The sequence below is a fragment of the Haliotis rubra genome, unplaced genomic scaffold (genome assembly GCF_003918875.1).
Source record: "Haliotis rubra isolate DU_JTF1 unplaced genomic scaffold, ASM391887v1 Scf537, whole genome shotgun sequence".
NCBI classification, from domain to species: domain Eukaryota; kingdom Metazoa; phylum Mollusca; class Gastropoda; order Lepetellida; family Haliotidae; genus Haliotis; species Haliotis rubra.
In genome coordinates this window covers 512,798-536,167 of record NW_025767232.1, presented here as the reverse complement: position 1 = coordinate 536,167, position 23,370 = coordinate 512,798, and the positions used below count along the sequence as shown (strand labels likewise).

At 41.6% G+C, this 23,370-nt stretch overlaps 1 protein-coding gene across 1 annotated transcript in view; it reads left to right on the top strand.

The window, feature by feature from the left end:
* Nucleotides 1-23,370, top strand: part of LOC124253252 (ERC protein 2-like) — a 69,784-nt gene that overhangs the window by 29,288 nt on the left and 17,126 nt on the right. The window contains exons 2-6 of the mRNA XM_046686992.1: nucleotides 13,034-13,408; nucleotides 14,623-14,721; nucleotides 18,626-18,772; nucleotides 19,285-19,452; nucleotides 19,916-20,083. Coding sequence (XP_046542948.1) covers nucleotides 13,034-13,408; nucleotides 14,623-14,721; nucleotides 18,626-18,772; nucleotides 19,285-19,452; nucleotides 19,916-20,083 — 957 coding nt within the window. The remainder of the gene's footprint in view (nucleotides 1-13,033; nucleotides 13,409-14,622; nucleotides 14,722-18,625; nucleotides 18,773-19,284; nucleotides 19,453-19,915; nucleotides 20,084-23,370) is intronic.

Below are 23,370 nucleotides of genomic sequence, written 5' to 3'. Positions count from 1 at the left end.
CATTGCAGCATCGGTGCAGAGGACAGTGCATGGTGCTCACATGTAGAATTTGCATGTAGATACCTGTCCTCACCCACCCCAACATCACAGGGATACCTGTCCTCTTCCACCTTAACACCACAGGGATACCTGTCCTCTCCCACCCCAACATCACAAGCACACCTTCCCTCTCACACCCAACATCACAGGGATACCTGTCCTCTCCCACAACATCACAGGGACACCTGTCCTCTCCCACCCAACATCACAGGGACACCTGTCCTCTCACACCCAACATCACAGGGATACCTGCCCTCTCCCTCCCAACATCCCCCTCCCAAACATCACACAGGGGACACCTGTCCTCTCCCATCCCAACATCACAGGGACACCTGTCCTCTCCCACCCAACATCACAGGGACACCTGTCCTCTCCCACCCCAACATCACAGGGATACCTGTCCTCTCCCACCCAACATCACAGGGATACCTGTCCTCTCCCTCACAACATCACAGGGACACCTGTCCTCTCCCATCCCAACATCACAGGGACACCTGTCCTCTCCCACCCCTCTCCTCCCAAACATCACAGGGACACCTGTCCTCCTCCCAACATCACAGGGGACACCTGTCCTCTCCCACCCAACATCACAGGGACACCTGTCCTCTCCCACCCAAGATCACAGGGATACCTGTCCCTCTCCCTCACAACATCACAGGGACACCTGTCCTCTCCCACCCAACATTACAGGGACACCTGTCCTCTCCCACCCAATATCACAGGGACACCTGTCCTCTCCCAGTCAACATCACAGGGACACCTGTCCTCTCCCACCCAACATTACAGGGACACTTGCCCTCTCCCACCCAACATCACAGGGACACCTGTCCTCTCCCACCCAACATCACAGGGATACCTGTCCTCTCCCACCCAACATCACAGGGATACCTGTCCTCTCCCACCCAACATCACAGGGATACCTGTCCTCTCCCACCCCAATATCCCACCCCTGGCTGTTATCACCCCCAACCGCACATGTAGATCAGTCTACTCAGCACTCCACACTGGCCATCCCGCATGCTATTTATTTACCTCAAGTGTTTAAGTATAAAATGTCATTTGGAAGGTGTAGAACTCTTCATCTTATGAAGCGTTATGTTTGGTTTAGAGATTACCTAGAATATCACCATGAGCTGAGGTGATCAGCTTAAGTATATTTGTTTTAAGTCTGTTATTTCACGCACATACCTAAACAAATTTGAAATGCCCTTTGTCATTTGTATAAGTGATCGATAACTTAAGGTTTCAGCAGGGAATATGTGTTGCTCTCAGGATATGAGTGAGGAAAGCCATTACTTCGAGATCAATCACTGCTGTCCAGCTGAGATCCTTGGTAGCACAGGTTCTAGATAGACCCAAGGTAGTGGGTAGGAAGACATCACTGCTCTCAAGCAGAGTACAACATACGACACAGGATCTAATTACATGACATCACTGTCTCAAGCAGAGGTCTACGTAGGACACAGGTCCTAATTACATGACATCACTGTCTCAAGCAGAGGTCCACGTATGACACAGGTCCACGTATGACACAGGTCTTAATTAGATGACATCACTGTCTCAAGCGGAGGTCCATGTAGGACACAGGCTCTAATTACATGGCATCACTGCTCTCAAGCAGAGGTCCTCGTAGGGCACAGGCCTTAATTAGATGACATTGCTGTCTCAAGCAGAGGTCCACGTAGCACACAGGTCTTAATTAGATGACATCACTGCTCTCAAGCAGAGGTCCACGTAGGACACAGGTCTTAATTACATGACATCGCTGTCTCAAGCAGAGGTCCACGTATGACACAGGTCTTAATTAGATGACATCACTGTCTCAAGCAGAGGTCCACGTAGGACACAGGCTCTAATTAGATGACATCACTGTCTCAAGCAGAGGTCCACGTAGCACACAGGTCTTAATTAGATGACATCACTGTCTCAAGCAGAGGTCCACGTGGGACACAGGTTCTAATTACATGACATCACTGTCTCAAGCATAGGTCCACGTGGGACACAGGTCTTAATTAGACCCAAGGTAGTGGGTAGGAAGACATCACTGCTCTCAAGCAGAGTACAACATACGACACAGGATCTAATTACATGACCAGTAGAGGACGTAACGTGTACGCGAGACGGTCCCCCGTTACGCGTACAAGTGACTACCTGAGAGGGGGTCACTCATTCGCGTGACTGCCTGATCACAGACAGGGCAGTTCTGCATCTCACACAAAAACGCGTCTAAAAGTGTTATGTACGAAAATAATGAAATAAAATTTGCTACAGTCATTGATAGCTGTTCAAGTTATTGATTGACATGAATGAAAACGTAAAAAGATAACTTTAAATAGTCAAATGTTGACAAAAATGTGCAAAATTTAAGCAATATTTGATCTATATTGAATCGGTGAATTTCAATCTATGTGCATATTTTTCAGAAACTTACATTTAGTATTTTCTGAAAGTTCATTCATCGCAGATTCCAAATATATATGCAGCTTTGGAGGCACACCAACGCACACCCGCTTTTTATCGTGGTTGAAACATGTTTACTTTCTTTAAAACTGCGCTGAACCGCCTCATGAGAAGTGACTGGGGAAGCGAAATATTAAGGGGTAACTGGTGCCTGACTAAATTGTGCAGTCAAAACACTTGGACTGTCAGAAGCGTCACATTATCTATATATGGGGATCTTTTTCTTTACGCTACAACAAAGAGGATATATAATAAATTAATACAAAATGACTAATAACATTTTTTATACGGCCTTCCTATTGGTGGATGTATAATCATTGGAAAAAGGGACTAAGAGAGGGAGTCACTTCTACCGATGTAAAAACAATGCGCCTGCGCAAATTTTCAGTTTGCTGTCATAATAGTCAGTTTTTGACGAAAATGTTTACCTATGTGCCAGTTTCACAGAAACATGATATTAATATTTCCTGAAAGCTTATTCAGTGCAGATTTACCTCATGTAAGAACATTTTCATGTACACCTAATCGCACATAGGTGTGCCATTCAGCGCTGAAATATGTCTACTTTCCTCCAACTGCTCGTCACAAACAAACCTTCACAGCAGCCCGTTAAGGCGCATTTAGAGACGCAGAATCACGAGCAAAAGTAGTCAGTTTTGTCGACAATTTTGACATATGTGCCAATTTCACAGAAACATCATATTAATATTTTCTGAAAGCTTATTCAGTGCAGATATACCTCATGTGAGTACATTTTCATGTACACGAACGCACATAGGTGTGCCATCGCGTTGAAATATTTCTACTTTCCTCCCACTGCTCGTCACAAACAAACTGCCCTCACAGCCCTCAAGTTCGCGGCATACAAGAGGCAGCCTCTCAGAATCAATGAGCAAAAGTAGTCAGTTTTTGACGACAATTTTGACCTATGTGCCAATGTCACAGAAATATGATTTTAATATTTTCTGAAATCTCATTCAATGGAGATTTGCCTCGTGTAAGTACTTTTCCATGTACACGAACGCACATAGGTGTGCCATCGCGTTGAAATATGTCTACTTTCCTCCCACTGCTCGTCACAAACAAACTGCCCTCACAGCCCCGTTAGGCGTACGAGAGACGCCTCTCAGAATCACGAACAAAAGTAGTCAGTTTTTGTCGACAATTTTGACATATGTGCCAATTTCACAGAAACATCATATTAATATTTTCTGAAAGCTTATTCAGTGCAGATATACCTCATGTGAGTACATTTTCATGTACACGAACGCGCATACATAGGTGTGCCATCGCTGAAATATTTCTACTTTCCTCCCACTGCTCGTCACAAACAAACTGCCCTCACAGCCCCGTTACCCGTACAAGAGACGCCTCTCAGAATCACGAGCAAAAGTAGTCAGTTTTTGTCGACAATTTTGACATATGTGCCAATTTCACAGAAACAAGATTTTAATATTTCCTGAAAGCTTATTCAGTGCAGATTTACCTCATGTCAGTATATTTTCATGTACACCTAATCCATTATAGGTGTGCCATCGCTGAAATATGTCTACTTTCCTCCCACTGCTCGTCATAGACAAACAAACCTTCCTCACACATATCCGTTCTGCCGCATAAGAGACGCCTCTCAGAATCACGAGCAAAAGTAGTCAGTTTTTGACGACAATTTTGACCTATGTGCCAATTTCACAGAAACATGATATTAATATTTCTTGAAAGCTTATTCAGTGCAGATTTACCTCATGTAAGAACTTTTTCATGTACACGAACGCACATAGGTGTGCCATCGCGTTGAAATATGTCTACTTTCCCCCCACTGCTCGTCCATAGACAAACAAACCTTCCTCACATATCCGTTACTACGCATGCGAGAGACTCTCAGAATCACAAGCAAAAGTAGTCAGTTTTTGACGACAATTTTGACCTATGTGCCAATGTCACAGAAATATGATTTTAATATTTTCTGAAATCTCATTCAATGGAGATTTGCCTCGTGTAAAGTACTTTTACATGTACAATTTAACGCACATAGGTGTGCCATCAGCGTTGAAATATGTCTACTTTCCTCCCACTGCTCAACGTATAGACAAACAAACCTTCCTCACATAAGCTACAGTCTGAGAGACGCCTCTCAGAATCACAAGCAAAAGTAGCCAGTTTTGACGACAATTTTGACCTATGTGCCAATTTCACAGAAACATGATTTTAATATTTTCTGAAAGCTCATTCAATGGAGATTTGCCTCGTGTAAGTACATTTTCATGTACACCTAACCATTATGGGTGTGTCATCGTGTTGAAACATATCCATTTGAACTGACAGCTCTTGTCGCACAAGAGAGCAAGCGTGTGCAAATAGATCACGCGACACCGGCTGACCCGGTGTGCAATATGCTGGCTCAATCAAGTGATACAACAAGTGGTAAGTAAAAATTCAGTGGACTACATTATCTATTTCCTAATGTTTTTTATCATTGTCATCATAAACACATTTAGTATAGAAAGACATATAACTCAACAACAAAAAAGCGACATTTAACAGATGTACGTATATGCATCTACCAAAATAAAAGAGAGAATATAGGACATTGTATATAGGACATTGCAATATTGATTACACCCTACCAACAACACTCAAATGATTATTTTATGATGTCACCAAAATTATATTTTCTTCTCTCTGTGTTGTACGGGATAGGTGTTTGCATAAGCCCGTGGCTTGTTCACCGATCCTCATTTCTTGTATTCCGAAATAAAATATGTTTAAACTAAAAGAGAAAAGCCGATGACAGTGTTCACAAGGACGACATTGCATCTTCAAATAATCTTCAAGATTAGTCTTCGGCACAAGAATAGCACCTCCTTACCAAAATATAACACTATATATGCAAAACACAATAACAATATCCATAATATATCGGGTTTATAAGTCGCCTATCAGTTGTTTTACAGACAATATTTTGATTTTGTAATCATATCAAACAATTTTACCCTCTCTTTTTTTCGCTCATGAATATGTAATCTCTTCAATATTTGAGTGAGTTGCTGAATTAATCATGAGGGTACCGATCATGGCGATATATCTGACGACGAAGCGATCGTCATCACGTGATCGGTTCAATTGGCAAAAGATGCCATTTCCATGAGCAGATTTTGCCCAGCTCCATGTCAACTGAATATTTGTCACAACTGAATAAACATTTCTTTGTCCTTTCACAGCTTATCCAAACACAAACAACGAAAATGGAATAATTAGCATTCAATTATGTGTTTTAAGCCGATAATAAAATATTACGCCACGGACCATAAAAAGCACCGTGTATGCAGGAAATTGCACAATCGCCGTGGTCCACCAGACTGTCAGCCGGCTAAGCTGTCTGCAAGCCCATTATATGTACTAGTATATACCCCGAAATAACGTGCTGTATTGCATCACACCTGTTGCAGGTCTCCAGTCTCCCACCTGTATATTCAGCGATATCCAACTGCAGTCATAAACTATGCCTGACCGCTGCTCGCCTTGTCTTTTATTCCGCTTAATCATCGCGGGAAAACAGTGTCAATGTGTGATGGAGCGAATTGCGTAATCTAACTGAAATTTAATTGTGTTGCATTCTGTCAAAATATGTGCGAAGACTAATACAAGTCGCCGTACTGAAGAATTTTAAATATGCATTTTCATAATTATACCAAATACATACAAAACATTCAGTGAAGGGTTTATATATTTTCGTTGTTATAACAAATAATGCAATGCTCCCTGGAATAAATAGGCTGTCCAACCCAACATGCAGGACTGTACCCGGGGTTGGTTGTCTACCACTGCCCATGCTGGCGTCCAGGAACGAAAACCTTTTCTGTTTCACGCAGATACATAGAATATATGTAAATAAAAAAAGTATCAAATTTTACATGAAGTTCATCTGATAATGTGTGTCCTTAGTTTTGTTGTAGAAAAACGATTTATGCATGTGTATATATTTCCGCTCAATGGAAGTTACCTGTATAGGTACAGGGTAAGTGAAACAACATATTCTTACCTTTAATATACTGTGCACACTGTAGGGGCTGGGGAATGGGATAGTATCTTCCAGGATGATGCTTGTTAATCAAATCGCCGACGTCATGATACACATTTCTTTCAAAGATGATGATGATGATGATGATTTGTAGGTTTGATTTAAACAGTATTTTATTTCCACAAAGACATGTAATATACATTAAACATTAATAAATTACAAAAGGAAAAAGGATCAGCAAACAGGCTGCATCAGCCTATGTAAATGCTTCTCCTAAAATTTGTAGATTTAACATGAGCTTACTGACATAATGCGACACAAAGTGCCGATTTCTGAATGCATACATTAGGTACAACTTACTTATGTGCATCATCATTGTCAACTAATCATTTTTCGCGGGCATAGGGTGGTTATCAGGCCCTGGACCGTGTTTGCAGAGGGAAAAAACATCCTCAATTTGCAATAAGCAAACCCGTGATCAGTGAGCCGTTTGTGCGGCTCTCCAGAACCCATAAAACAATTAGCGTCTAATTAGTTTGTTTTCTTCATAACTACTCTGTGTCATTTTACAAACTGATGTATCAACAACAGAAAAGTGTTATAGACGCATCCCATATCACATCGTATATTCACGGTTCTAAAAAAATATCCATTTTTGAAACTTTGCTTTTAAGGGGTTTTAGCAACGTTCTCATTTGGTTGAAACAGTTTGCATAATATTCCATAAATGCTTCTGAAAATGTTATGTTAATCTGTTTGCGATATATCACAAACAAATAATAGTAATTAAAATACACCTGCCGTGTATATGCCGTATATATATGTGAACCGTCAATACGATCGATATCGGTTCCAATGACACGGGCCAGGCTTACAAGTCTGTTTTCTATAATCGCCTTGAAAATGAAATAATGCACGCTGATACCAGTGAAGATATTCACAAAGATATGTATCATAGCCTTAATTCACACATAAAAACCCTTTGGGATGTGATTACAAAAATCCATGTGCATGCCGATGAAACTGGGCGCTTCCGATAACACCTCACACATGAGGGCTTCAGGCTCCATTTGATTGGCTGAAACAGTGTCGCGCACGCTTGCAGGGTATTCTGTAAAACAGCATACACGGCTGATGCGAGCCCAAGCTGAAATGTATTCTCAGAGATCCAATATCGACACGTCAACAGCGTGAGCTGTCGTCAAAAGTCAAAGAAACGGCGCTGCATTTTGATTTAACACTAACTTTGATTAGCACGAGATGTCAACTAAGACTGATAGTGACTTCTTTTCGGATTCAGTTTCCGAATACACCATTGAGTCTCCTTACACGCTGTAACAAGCAAAGACAGTTTTACGTTAGTATTGAATTGATAGGTTACTTTTACGATTACAAATACGCGGAAAATTAGTGAGGTGAACAGGTAAGATTTCCGGCCGCTGTGTAATCAAGACACTATGTACAGTTCGGTAGCCGACACACGCATCATGGGACCCCTCCATTAACGCGATAGGTAATGTTATCGGTATCAGGATTATGAACGCCATTGACATTTGGCATTTTATATATATTTTCGGGTTGACTGATGTTTTATCTTCAATTCTGTCGCACATAGTCGCAACTCGTTCAACACGATCACAATATACAAACCATTGTCAAACGTTTACTTAGGACAATCTAAACTAGTTTAAATATTGAAAACTATTTAGGAATTTAGGAATTGAGATCAGTAATATCATTTTAACCAAAACATCTGAGACTTCTATTCATTTGGATACACGATAACATAATTTTTTCCGCTTTTTAAAAAGCGAGCCGTGTGCATTTGCAGGTGAAGGTGCACAATACGTCACATCCGGAAAATATGCAAATGACTTTATAGTTGTTTGCAAGATTTCTACTCTTGACGAAGTAAGTTTTGATTCATGCAAGATGCAATGGCGGTAGAGGTCATATTAGTTTCAAAATGTTCCAGAACTCACTGCAAAGATGAATACTTTAACATTTCTAAAACTAGCCATGGCATCCATTAAAATGAATCACTTTTTCAAATGCGATTAATTATTTTTACGTAATTTGCATATGTAGACAACCGACTCTTCCCGAGAAACCTGCTCATTCACGACTGTCAAGTAACCACCACGCTTGGTGATTTTACGGGACGCTTTACTCACCCTGCGCCGTGTTTGCACCCAATCGAGTTGGTTCCACGGGTGATTGAATTAATTAGGGTCAAGCGCTTCAGTTAGTACCGCGGAGCGCTGCCGTCTCGCGTACACGTTACGTCTCTGACTGATGACATCACTGTCTCAAGCAGAGGTCTACGTAGGACACAGGTCCTAATTACATGACATCACTGTCTCAAGCAGAGGTCCACGTATGACACAGGTCCACGTATGACACAGGTCTTAATTAGATGACATCACTGTCTCAAGCGGAGGTCCATGTAGGACACAGGCTCTAATTACATGGCATCACTGCTCTCAAGCAGAGGTCCTCGTAGGGCACAGGCCTTAATTAGATGACATTGCTGTCTCAAGCAGAGGTCCACGTAGCACACAGGTCCTAATTAGATGACATCACTGCTCTCAAGCAGAGGTCCACGTAGGACACAGGTCTTAATTACATGACATCGCTGTCTCAAGCAGAGGTCCACGTATGACACAGGTCTTAATTAGATGACATCACTGTCTCAAGCAGAGGTCCACGTAGGACACAGGCTCTAATTAGATGACATCACTGTCTCAAGCAGAGGTCCACGTAGCACACAGGTCTTAATTAGATGACATCACTGTCTCAAGCAGAGGTCCACGTGGGACACAGGTTCTAATTACATGACATCACTGTCTCAAGCATAGGTCCACGTGGGACACAGGTCTTAATTAGATGACATCCCTGCCCTCAAGCAGAGGTCCATGTAGAACACAGGTTTTAATTATATGACATCACTGTCTCAAGCATAGGTCCACGTAGGACACAGGTCTTAATTAGATGACATCACTGCTCTCAAGCATAGGTCCACGTAGAACACAGGTCTTAAATAGATGACATCACTGTCTCTGGTAGAGGTCCACGTGGGACATAGGCTCTAATTAGATGACATAGCTGTCTCAAGTAGAGGTCTAGGTAGGACACAGGCTCTAATTAGATGACATCACTGCCTCAAGTAGAGGTCCACATAGGACACAGGCTCTAATTAGATGACATAGCTGCCTCAAGTAGAGGTCCACGTAGGACACAGGTCCTAATTAGATGACATCACTGCCTCAAGTAGAGGTCCACATAGGACACAGGTCCTAATTAGATGACATCACTGTCTCAAGCAGAGGTCCACGTAGGACATTGGTCCTAATTAGATGACTTAGCTGCCTCAAGTAGAGGTCCACATAGGACACAGGTCCTAATTAGATGACATCACTGCCTCAAGCAGAGGTCCACGTATGACACAGGTCTTAGTTAGATGACATCGCTGCCTCAAGCAGAGGTCCACGTATGACACAGGTCTTACTTAAATGACATCGCTGCCTCAAGTAGAGGTCCACATAGGACACAGGTCCTCATTTAGATGACATCGCTGTCTCAAGCAGAGGTCTAGGTAGGACACAGGCTCTGATTGCATGACATCACTGCTCTCAAGCAGAGGTCCACAGGTCATTAGATGACATGGCACAGGTCTTACTTAGATGACATCGCTGCCTCAAGTAGAGGTCCACATAGGACACAGGTCCTAATTAGATGACATCACTGTCTCAAGCAGAGGTCCACGTAGGACACAGGCTCTAATTAGATGACATCACTGCTCTCAAGCAGAGGTCCACGTAGGACACAGGTCTTAATTAGATGACATCACTGCTGGCTCAAGTAGAGGTCCACATAGGACACAGGTCCTAATTAGATGACATCACTGTCTCAAGCAGAGGTCTAGGTAGGACACAGGCTCTGATTGCATGACATCACTGCTCTCAAGCAGAGGTCCTCGTAGGACACAGGTCTTACTTAGATGACATCGCTGCCTCAAGAAGAGGTCCACGTAGGACACAGGTCCTAATTAGATGACATCACTGCCTCAAGCAGAGGTCTAGGTAGGACACAGGCTCTGATTGCATGACATCACTGCTCTCAAGCAGAGGTCCACGTAGAACACAGGTCTTAATTAGATGACATCGCTGTCTCAAGCAGAGGTCCACGTAGGACACACGTCCTACTTAGATGAAATCGCTGTCTCTAGCAAAGGTCTAGGTAGGACACAGGTCTTAATTAGATGACATCACTGCTGTCAAGCAGAGTAAAAGATAGACACAGGACAATAGTTTGTTCCATTGGATTAATAATCCTGAAATGCTTTAGTCTGAACACTTTGACTTTAGCTTCTGGCCCGAGGTCTAAGTCTGGTAAAATCCTGTTCGGTCTAGGAAACTCAGCTAATGATAATTCATATTATAACACTGAAATCTGCTAAGGATGCCAAGAGCCAAATACGACAACACTCAGGTTAATGACACAGACTGATTTTATTGAGAATGCTAATGTCTGGATTACCAAGGTTGTACTGTATAGAATTTCAAGACATGACACTACAAGAAAGGTAAATCCTCCTTGCCATGCTTTGAGTGAAAGGTTAAGAAGCCCATTGTCTTCTTCGTAATTCTGTAGAACTGACTGGATGATGGATCTTTTAAACGCCCTGGGGATTTACTATTGACTTCTAGGTCGCTGATCAATATTTGCTCAAAAACAGGAAATTAAGGTTTTACTGGTATTAGTAGGATAAGAGCCAATCAGAAAATTAAGATTCAGTCTACTTTTTTGACAAATTGAACCAAATAGACTCTAAGACTAATTGAAGTATCCCTGGGCTTGTGGAGGCCTGACATGTTATACTCTTGTTGAGGAGACAACAGACATACTGACAACTGTACCAGTTATATGTAGTGATTCCACAGTGGCCCACTGGCTGAAACGTAGCCAGAGAGCCAAGGTGATTGTCTTGTCTGACTTGACTGTCTACTGGGCTCTTGAAGATGGTTGAATCTTTGAGTGAATCTCTTTTATCTGTGGGAGCGGTGGCGTAGCCTAGTGGTAAAAGTATTCAATCGTCACACTGAAGACCCGGGTTCGATTCCCCACATGGGTACAATGTGTGAAGCATATTTCTGGTGTTCCCCGCCATGATATTGCTGGAATATTGCTAAAAACAGATAAAACAAAAACTGTTACACACACACACACACAATGTCGTATATGACCAAAGTAATCTTCAATGTCACCCAATTTCACCTCACCTCGTCCTTCAGTTACTGCACTTCCGTCTGTTCCCTCAATGTCTTGACTTTCATGTTGAATTCTGATGATATCTACCTGGACTTTGGGACTGTTTGTTTTTTATTTTGTGCAATTAAGCATCAGATCTCAAGATCAATAGAAAGGAATCGGACTGCAAACTTTTCAATATATATTCATCAAGCCCGGTACTGATATTATTGATTCTGTTCCATGAAACTTCAGTGCCATTACCATTTTCAGTTTTAATATCGTCATGTTGCTGACACAGTTCTGTATGGCAAAGAGGATGCTGAAAGAGATGTGAATTATTTCATTAGCTCAAACAGGCTTCACAAGTGTGGGTTTTGTAGAAAGTCCATTGATCTATATAATCCTTTGCTTGTGGAACTGCCTGAGGCATTATCAGCATCAGGAGGGGAAGGAAGGTGTGGTTCAGTGTCCACCTGATATGTCCCTATGGTTAGACTCTGTCTGCTGACAAGCACTAGTAATCTATGTCTGAAGGACATTCATTTTGAAGGCAGTGGTAATAATTCATGTCAGTTAGGCGATTCATTTGGGCAGCAGGTTAGTGAGGCGGATGGTACAGATCCTCTGGAAAACTAACTATTTGAGCTTTTAGTATAGGATGTATTTTTTAAATACTACTGACTGTAATATTGTAAGAAGCCCCCTGAAGGTGGGAGAAACATCATATTGATGAGTGTAGTTAGGCTGTTCTCCCATGGTCCTTTAGGTGAACTATTGACTTGCCTTTGCAAGTGTTTATGATAGGCTCATCTTTTCAGGACCACCTGATATCTTTACTCAAACATAATCAGTGATTCATTAACACATACTCATAGCTTAGGTGTGAATTGTTTAATGAATTCTACTCTTAGCAGAGATTTCTTATGAGTCTGGACCCGTGAAGGTCCGGGTTAGCATATTGATCTTCAGTAACCCATGCTTGTCGTGAGAGGCGACTAACGGGATCGGTTGTCAGGCTCACTGACTTTGTTGACGCATGTCATCGGTTTCCAATTGCGCAGATCGATGCTTATGCTGTTGATCACTGGATTGTCTGGTCCAGACTCGATTATTTACAGACCGCCGCCATATAGCTGGAATATTGCTGAGTGCGGCGTAAAACTAAACTCACTTACTCACTCTTATGAGTCTGTAATTCATTTGTTGTTATATGATTGTTTTGTATCAAAGGTTTTACTGACCATGGCCTACTCTCTGTTACAGAAACATGCAGGGGTGCTGCACGACCTGGAACTGAGCAGTTCCGGCAAAGAGCAGAGCCTTGTTGATGTAGGGGAGTTCGACACCATGAAGAAGGATAAGGCGCGCATGAAGAAGGAAATTGTTATACTCCGTAGAACCATAGACGAGATGGAACTCAGGATCGACACACAAAAACAGACTCTGTCTGCTAGAGATGAAAGTATTAAGAAACTTTTAGAAATGTTACAAAGTAAAGGTCTTGCGACAGGCAAAATGGAGGAAGACCGTAAAGAACTAGAGACGTTAAAGTCACATATAGTCGAAGAAGAAAGAAAACGACAAAAGGCAGAAGAAAAAGTAGGAGATAAAATGAGAGAAATCATGAGGTTAAATGATGTAAGTGTACACAGTTAATTTCATGAACCCTGAAGATCTGTGTTAGAAATGGTCTTCAGCAATCCATGCTTGTTGTTAGAGGTGACTAACAGGATCCCGTGGTCAGGCTCGCTGACTTGGTTGACATATGTCATTGTATCCCAATTGCGCGGATTGATGCTCATGCTGTTGATCACTGGACTGTCTCGTTCAGACTTGATTGTTTACAGTCCGCTGCCATATAGCTGGAATATTGCTGAGGGCGGCCTCAAACAGCAAACAAAAAGTTCCATGACATCTTCGCAAGAAATATATCTTTAATTTATTGGTGAGTGTGGTCCGAACTTTAAGTCAAGTACGAGAAACATGCTGATTCTGGAAGCTGAGTCATTGAGCTACTAAGTGCCAAGTTGATTCTACCTCTGGGGTCAGCAGATTCAAGTGATTTCTCTGACTTGAACCAAGTTATAGTTTATATATTATAAGCATTAAGGAGAAACTAGATTCCAATACAGTGTATTCATAATTTGATACCACCTTAAAAATCATTTCCCAACATAATCATTAACGAATAGAAAATATATGCTTCCGATCTTCTAGTGCTATAACTTACAGTATCAGTTGGGGAATATCAAATCTATTAAACGTGTCGTTTATTTACGCCATGTGCGTTATGATACTGTGGCAGTTTCGACTGCAGTGATGTGTTTCGGGTCATCGTGAAAATAAGAGCTGCAAATGTTTTTGGATCAGGACAAATTTGAGTCTTCAAATGCAAACAAAAGCGCTCTGTGGACATGTTTAATAAGATGAAAACAAGAACATCTGTTTTATTGGAATCAGCATTGTTATGACTTCTGAAGCTGGGTGCCGATCTACGAAGTGTTCGTAACGTTATGACCTGTCATATCTCTATAGTTTATCATAGGATTAAGAATGTTGTAGCGCTGCAGACATCTTGTGGATCGGGATCCAGATCCTTAGCATTAGGAATCAGTTAGGTTTTGTGGAGGGTCAGGAATTAATTTGATAAGCACTTGGAAGGGGGATGATAAAGTTAATTGTGTAATATACATGTATCTTCATATAGGCAGCAAGCACACATACTTTTAATGGACTCTGGTGTTGCGGCCTCCAGTCTTTGATCCTTTAAAGTATATGCTTGAATTATGGTAAGGATCAAATTATAGTTACGGGGTTTACTATGCATTACAGTTGTTTGTTTTTGTCCATAGGAAATGATGAGAATGAAGGACGATGTCAGCGAAGCTCAGTTACAGCTCAAACAGCAGCCTGCCAGTAGTCACACTATGCAAGCATTACTAGAGTCAAAGGTAAGCACACTATGCAAGCATTACTAGAGTCAAAGGTAAGCTCAATATGCAAGCATTACTAGAGTCAGTGGTAAGCACACTATGCAAGGATTACTAGTCAGTGGTAAGCACACTATGCAAGCATTACTAGAGTCAATGGTAAGCACACTATGCAAGCATTACTAGAGTCAAAGGTAAGCACACTATGCAAGCATTACTAGAGTCAGTGGTAAGCACACTATGCAAGGATTACTAGAGTCAATGTAAGTGCACTATGCAAGGTTACTAGAGTCAAACTATGCAAGCATTACTAGAGTCAATGGTAAGCACACTATGCAAGCATTACTAGAGTCAGTGGTAAGCACACTATGCAAGCATTACTAGAGTCAGTGGTAAGCACACTATGCAAGGATTACTAGAGTCAGTGGTAAGCACACTATGCAAGCATTACTAGAGTCAAAGGTAAGCACACTATGCAAGCATTACTAGAGTCAGTGGTAAGCACACTATGCAAGCATTACTAGAGTCAGTGGTAAGCACACTATGCAAGCATTACTAGAGTCAGTGGTAAGCACACTATGCAAGGATTACTAGAGTCAATGGTAAGTGCACTATGCAAGCATTACTAGAGTCAATGGTAAGTACACTATGCAAGGATTACTAGAGTCAATGGTAAAGTACACTATGCAAGCATTACAAGAGTCAATGGTAAGTACACTATGCAAGGATTACTAGAGTCAATGGTAAGTACACTATGCAAGCATTACTAGAGTCAATGGTAAGTACACTATGCAAGGATTACTAGAGTCAATGGTAAGTGCACTATGCAAGGATTACTAGAGTCAATGGTAAGTGCACTATGCAAGCATTACTAGAGTCAATGGTAAGCACACTATGCAAGGATTACTAGAGTCAGTGGTAAGCACACTATGCAAGCATTACTAGAGTCAATGGTAAGCACACTATGCAAGGATTACTAGAGTCAGTGGTAAGCACACTATGCAAGCATTACTAGAGTCAATGGTAAGCACACTATGCAAGCATTACTAGAGTCAGTGGTAAGCACACTATGCAAGGATTACTAGAGTCAGTGGTAAGCACACTATGCAAGCATTACTAGAGTCAAAGGTAAGCACAATATGCAAGCATTACTAGAGGCAGTGGTAAGCACACTATGCAAGCATTACTAGAGTCAAAGGTAAGCACATTATGAAAGTGTTATTAGTCCAAAGATAAGCACAATAAGCAAGCATTTTTACCATCCCATGATTAGCACAATATGTTTGAGTCTTGAAACACTCCAAGTTGAAGGCAACCTTGTTCTATGCTGTAATGAGAGCTACAAGCACACAGACTCAGTCATGTGCTTGTTCTGGAGGTGATAGTGGAGTCTGATAACTGGGGTCATCTCACATTCCGTCCCTTGCAACAGGACACCATGTGACCCTCATTTACTGGACTCACAATAAATAACGTATGGCCAACAGGGGTATGCTGTGTTTAACATTTTACATTGATAAGTCAGATTTATTTGTAATTTTACTTCCAAATGGTAAAACATATCATTACCCTGATGTTTGTAGAGCCTAGGATCATAACAGCTGCCACCATTGATTTCTTCGACTGATTTATTAATGACATACTTGTATCATTTCATGCAGTCATCTCTGGTTCCAATGAGTTTAAGACAGAGTTAGCTGTAATGAACCCAGTTATGATTCCCCAAGAAGGCCTGGAAGCATAATGCTTATTGTTCTGTTAAGATGCTAAAAGTTTGGATAATGACAAAGACATTATGTGGCTTCCTCAACTTCATTGTCCTATTTCTATTGTGCTTCGAGACAAAATACAGTAATTTTATTGTCATGGTTACGAAGAAAAGCAATCATAGAAATATGAGTTATATCTATTTAACTGATTAAAAATCGTAAGATATATATAACAGAAACAAATTTGGGACAATGATCATTTTGAGGATCTGTGTTTTACTGGAAACTGAAAACACGGTTTCATGGGAATATTAACAAAACAACTTTCATTATCCTTATTGGTTTGGTTCAGTAGACTTCATTTCATACAAATGAGGGTGGCAGGTTAGCCCAGTGGTTCATGCTGTGGCTTGTCACACAGAAACCCTGGTTCAGTTCCATATTTGGTGCAGTGTGAGCCCATTCCTGATGGCCCTGATTTGAGTGTAATATATAGCATATTGTCTGAAAACTGTTCAAACAATTTATATACTGCATGTTGTTATCCTACTTATGTCGATGTTGTCATAATGTGTGTCTGGTTGGATCTGCTGGTGCTACAGTAGGGTCGCTGTTCACTGTGACTGCGATCTGACTGTGTGTTCGCAATAGCTAAGATCTGAGTGTTCGCTATCACTGAGATCTGACTCTGTTCACTATTGCTGAAATCTGACTCTACACAATAGGGGAGATCTGACTGTGTGTTCACTATGACTGAGATCTGACTGTAGTTCACTGTGACTGTGTTCACTATAGTTGAGATCTGACTGTGTTCACTATAGCTGAGATCTGACTGTGTGTTCACTATAGTTGAGATCTGACTGTGTTCACTATAGCTGAGATCTGACTGTACACTATAGTTGAGATCTGACTGTGTTCACTATAGCTGAGATCTGACTGTGTGTAAACTATAGTTGAGATCTGACTGTGTTCACTATAGTTGAGATCTGACTGTTCACTATAGCTGAGATCTGACTGTTCACTATAGCTGAGATCTGACTGTGTTCACTATAGTTGAGATCTGACTGTGTTCACTATAGTTGAGATCTGACTGTTCACTATTGCTGAGATCTGACTGTGTGTAAACTATAGTTGAGATCTGACTGTGTTCACTATAGCTGAGATCTGACTGTACACTATAGTTGAGATCTGACTGTGTTCACTATAGCTGAGATCTGAGAGATCTGACTGTTCACTATAGCTGAGATCTGACTGTTCACTATAGTTGAGATCTGACTGTTCACTATAGCTGAGATCTGACTGTGTAAAACTGTAGAGATCTGACTGTGTTCACTATAGCTGAGATCTGACTGTTCACTATAGCTGAGATCTGACTGTTCACTATAGTAGAGATCTGACTGTTCACTATAGTTGAGATCTGACTGTTCACTATAGTTGAGATCTGACTGTGTGTCACTGTAGTTGAGATCTGACTATGTTCACTATAGTTGAGATCTGACTGTAGTTGACTATATAGCTGAGATCTGACTGTTCACTATAGTTGAGATCTGACTGTGTTCACTATAGTTGAGATCTGACTGTTCACTATAGCTGAGATCTGACTGTGTGTAAAACTATAGTTGAGATCTGACTGTGTTCACTATAGCTGAGATCTGACTGTGTGTAAACTATAGTTGAGATCTGACTGTGTTCACTATAGCTGAGATCTGACTGTGTGTAAACTATAGTTGAGATCTGACTGTGTTCACTATAGCTGAGATCTGACTGTTCACTATAGTTGAGATCTGACTGTTCACTATAGTTGAGATCTGACTGTGTAAACTATAGTTGAGATCTGACTGTGTTCACTATAGCTGAGATCTGACTGTACACTATAGTTGAGATCTGACTGTGTTCACTATAACAGAGATCTAACTGTGTGTAAACTATAGTTGAGATCTGACTGTGTTCACTATAGTTGAGATCTGACTGTGTTCACTATAGCTGAGATCTGACTGTTCACTATAGTTGAGATCTGACTGTTCACTATAGTTGAGATCTGACTGTTCACTATAGCTGAGATCTGACTGTTCACTATAGCTGAGATCTGACTGTTCACTATAGTTGAGATCTGACTGTTCACTAGTGCTGAGATCTGACTGTGTGTAAACGATCTGACTGTTCACTATAGTTGAGATCTGACTGTTCACCGTAACTAAGATCTAACTGTTTGCCAGGATTCCCGGATCTCTGCCCTGGAGAAGGAGGTGAAGGAGCTGGAGGACCAGATCTCCAGGATATGTGAGGATGCTGGTGACCGTGATCGCCGTGATGGATCTCTCAAAAACAGTCCCAGTGCCAAGGATAAAGTCCTCAAAAAAGAGGTAAGTATTAGTTTACTTATCTTGATGGGTGTTACATCTAGAATACAGAAATAAGGCCCAAAACGGCACCGGTCTATACAGTTATTCATTTACTATCAGAAAAAACACAGCAATAATTTGTCGAGAGTCATTTGACCTTTGAAAAATGCCTTAGTATTGTCACCATTAGTCAATAATTTGTTGTCTAAGATGATTAGACTCGTGAAGATCCGGGTTAGAATTGGACTTCAGCAACCCATGTTTGTGGTAAGAGGCTACTAAGGGGATTAGGTAATCAGGTTCACTGACACGTGTCATTATATCCTAATGGCATATATCAATGATCCTGATGTTGATCACTGCATTGTCTGGTCCAGATTCGTTTATTTACAGACCGCCGCCATGAAGCTTGAATATTCCTGGGTGCTGCATTACACAACAAATAAACAAACAAACCAAGATGATTATAACTGGTTTTCTGACTGAGGACTTCGTGTGTTTGTGTTTTCTGATATAGATAGTTGTGGTTGTAGATCGAGGACCTGAAAGCCAATCTGAGTAAGAAGGACACGACGCTAACAGGTGTAAAGATGAAGGTGGAGACGCTGGAGAGGCAGCACATGGAACAGAAACAGTACATCGCAGTGCTGAAGGAGCAGATCGTTGCCAAGGAGCTACACACGGGCATGCTGCAGACTGATGTGAGGGCAAATATATACTGGAGCTTAATAGCTTAAATAGATTATACAGGACTATTGGTCTAGTCCATGAAATTCATCCATGACCATCACTGTTTTTTCCCCAAGGCTTCTTATCTGTTTGTCAGTAGTTTTGAATGGAAAGTCCTGAGGTCTGATGGTTCCCTTTGACTGAGATATTCTTGGCTGGTCATAAAATTCATTTCCACCCCAATTTTGATTTTGAATGTATACTTTTTAAAGTATTCGGGATTATCAAATATATCATTCTATTTAGATATACAGCTGGCATTATGAGAATCATCTTTTGTATATTTTAAGGATAAAAATATCCCTGTCAAAGATGTGCTTGTATATGTTTGGACTACTCTCTTCAAGTTCATCAGCATTTTGTGTTTTCCATTTTGTGATGGTTACTGACAAATCACTGACTACATGTATCCTGCACTGTTTGTCCCACTTCCAGATCGAGGACTTACAGGACAGGATGAAGGAGAAGGAGTTTGCCATAGACAAGAAGAGTCGGCAGTCACAGTCGGCCCAGGCCGAGAAACGACGCATGGAGCTGGAGATGTCAGAAATCCGAGACCACCTGGACATCAAAGAAAGGAGAGTCAATGTCCTTCAGAGAAAGGTGAGTGTTTAATTCAGTCTGGGTAACCATCTTCCTCAACACTTCAGTCTAGGACACAATCTTCCTCAACACTACAGTCTAGGACACAATCTTCCTCAACACTTCAGTCTAGGACACAATCTTCCTCAACACTTCAGTCTAGGACACAATCTTCCTCAACACTTCAGCCTAGGACACGTTCTTCCTCAACACTTCAGCCTAGGACATGTTCTTCCTCAACACTTCAGTCTTGGACACAATCTTCCTCAACACTTCAGTCTGGGACACAACACTCTTCCTCTTCCTCAACACTTCAGTCTGGGACACAATCTTCCTCAACACTTCAGTCTGGGACACAATCTTCCTCAACACTTCAGTCTGGGACACAATCTTCCTCAACACTACAGTCTAGGACACAATCTTCCTCAACACTACAGTCTGGGACACAATCTTCCTCAACACTACAGTCTGGGACACAATCTTCCTCAACACTACAGTCTGGGACACAATCTTCCTCAACACTACAGTCTGGGACACAATCTTCCTCAACACTACAGTCTGGGACACAATCTTCCTCAACACTTCAGTCTAGGACACAATCTTCCTCAACACTTCAGTCTAGGACACAATCTTCCTCAACACTTCAGTCTGGGACACAATCTTCCTCAACACTTCAGTCTAGGACACAATCTTCCTCAACAGTTCAGTCTAGGACACAATCTTCCTCAAGACGTCAGTCTAGGACACAATCTTCCTCAACACTTCAGTCTGGGACACAATCTTCCTCAACACTTCAGTCTAGGACACAATCTTCCTCAACACTACAGTCTGGGACACAATCTTCCTCAACACTACAGTCTAGGACACAATCTTCCTCAACACTACAGTCTAGGACACAATCTTCCTCAACACTACAGTCTGGGACACAATCTTCCTCAACACTTCAGTCTAGGACACAATCTTCCTCAACACTTCAGTCTAGGACACAATCTTCCTCAACACTACAGTCTGGGACACAATCTTCCTCAACACTACAGTCTAGGACACAATCTTCCTCAACACTTCAGTCTAGGACACAATCTTCCTCAACACTTCAGCCTAGGACACTACAGTCTTCTTCCTCAACACTTCAGTCTTGGACACAATCTTCCTCAACACTTCTTCAGTCTGGGACACAATCTTCCTCAACACTTCAGTCTAGGACACAATCTTCCTCAACACTACAGTCTAGGACACAATCTTCCTCAACACTTCAGTCTGGGACACAATCTTCCTCAACACTTCAGTCTAGGACACAATCTTCCTCAACACTTCAGTCTAGGACACAATCTTCCTCAACACTTCAGTCTGGGACACAATCTTCCTCAACACTACAGTCTAGGACACAATCTTCCTCAACACTACAGTCTGGGACACAATCTTCCTCAACACTTCAGTCTGGGACACAATCTTCCTCAACACTTCAGTCTAGGACACAATCTTCCTCAACACTTCAGTCTAGGACACAATCTTCCTCAACACTACAGTCTAGGACACAATCTTCCTCAACACTTCAGTCTGGGACACAATCTTCCTCAACACTACAGTCTGGGACACAATCTTCCTCAACACTTCAGTCTAGGACACAATCTTCCTCAACACTTCAGTCTAGGACACAATCTTCCTCAACACTACAGTCTCTGGGACACACTTCCTCAACACTCAGTCTGGGACACAACACTTCTCTCACAACACTTCCTCAACACTTCAGTCTGGGACACAATCTTCCTCAACACTTCCTCCAGTCTAGGACACAATCTTCCTCAACACTTCAGTCTAGGACACAATCTTCCTCCACTTCAACACTTCAGTCTAGGACACAATCTTCCTCAACACTTCCTCAACACTTCACTCTAGGACACAATCTTCCTCAACACTACAGTCTGGGTAGCCATCGTCTAAAACACTTCAGCCTAGGACACGATCTTCCTCAACACTTCAGTCTAGGACACAATCTTCCTGAACACTACAGTCTAGGACACAATCTTCCTCAACACTACAGTCTGGGACACAATCTTCCTCAACACTACAGTCTAGGACACAATCTTCCTCAACACTACAGTCTGGGTAACCATCGTCTTCAACACTTCAGTCTGGGACACGATCTTCCTCAACACTTCAGTCTAGGACACAATCTTCCTCAACACTTCAGTCTGGGACACAATCTTCCTCAACACTTCAGTCTGGGACACAATCTTCCTCAACACTACAGTCTGGGAAACCATCTTCCTCAACACTGCAGTCTAGGACACAATCTTCCTCAACACTACAGTCTAGGACACAATCTTCCTCAACACTTCAGTCTAGGACACGTTCTTCCTCAACACTACAGTCTAGGACACAATCTTCCTCAACACGTCAGTCTAGGACACAATCTGACTCACCTGTTAATTCTGGCCATGATCTGACTCAACACTTCAGTGTGGGCCAAAAGTGAACTGAAGTGCGTTGTAGCTAATGCCCGGACCCTGGATCATAGATTTAAAATTCACAACCACAATACAATGACACAACAATGACACACAAACACAACACAATGACACTCGGACACAATACAATGAGACAAACACAATGATACACAACCATAACACGACACAAACACAATGACACACGACCACAATACAATGACTCACAGACATGACACAAACACTACAATTACACACAGCTACAACACAATTACACACAACTATATGACACAATACAATGACACAGACACAATACAATGACACAAACACAATGACACAGCCATAACACAATGACTCACAGCCATGACACAATACAATGACACATAGACACAATACAATGACACATAGACACAATACAATGACACAAACACAGTACAATGACACACATCAATAACACAAACACAATGCAAGGACACAATGCAATGACACAAACACAATGCAATGACACGAACACAATATAATGACAGAAACACAATAGGACACAAACACAACACAATGACACAAACACTATACAATGACACACAGCCATGACACAGACACAATACAATGACACACAGCCATAACACAATGACACGCACATAATACAATTACACAAACACAATACAATGACACACAACCACAATACAATGACACAGACACGTGACAATGGCACAGTCACAACACAATGACACACAGCTACAACACAATGACACAAACACAACACAATGACACAAACACAATAAAAATGACACACAGCTACAACACAATGACACAAACAGAATACAATGACACAGACACAACACAATGGCACAGAGACACAATAAA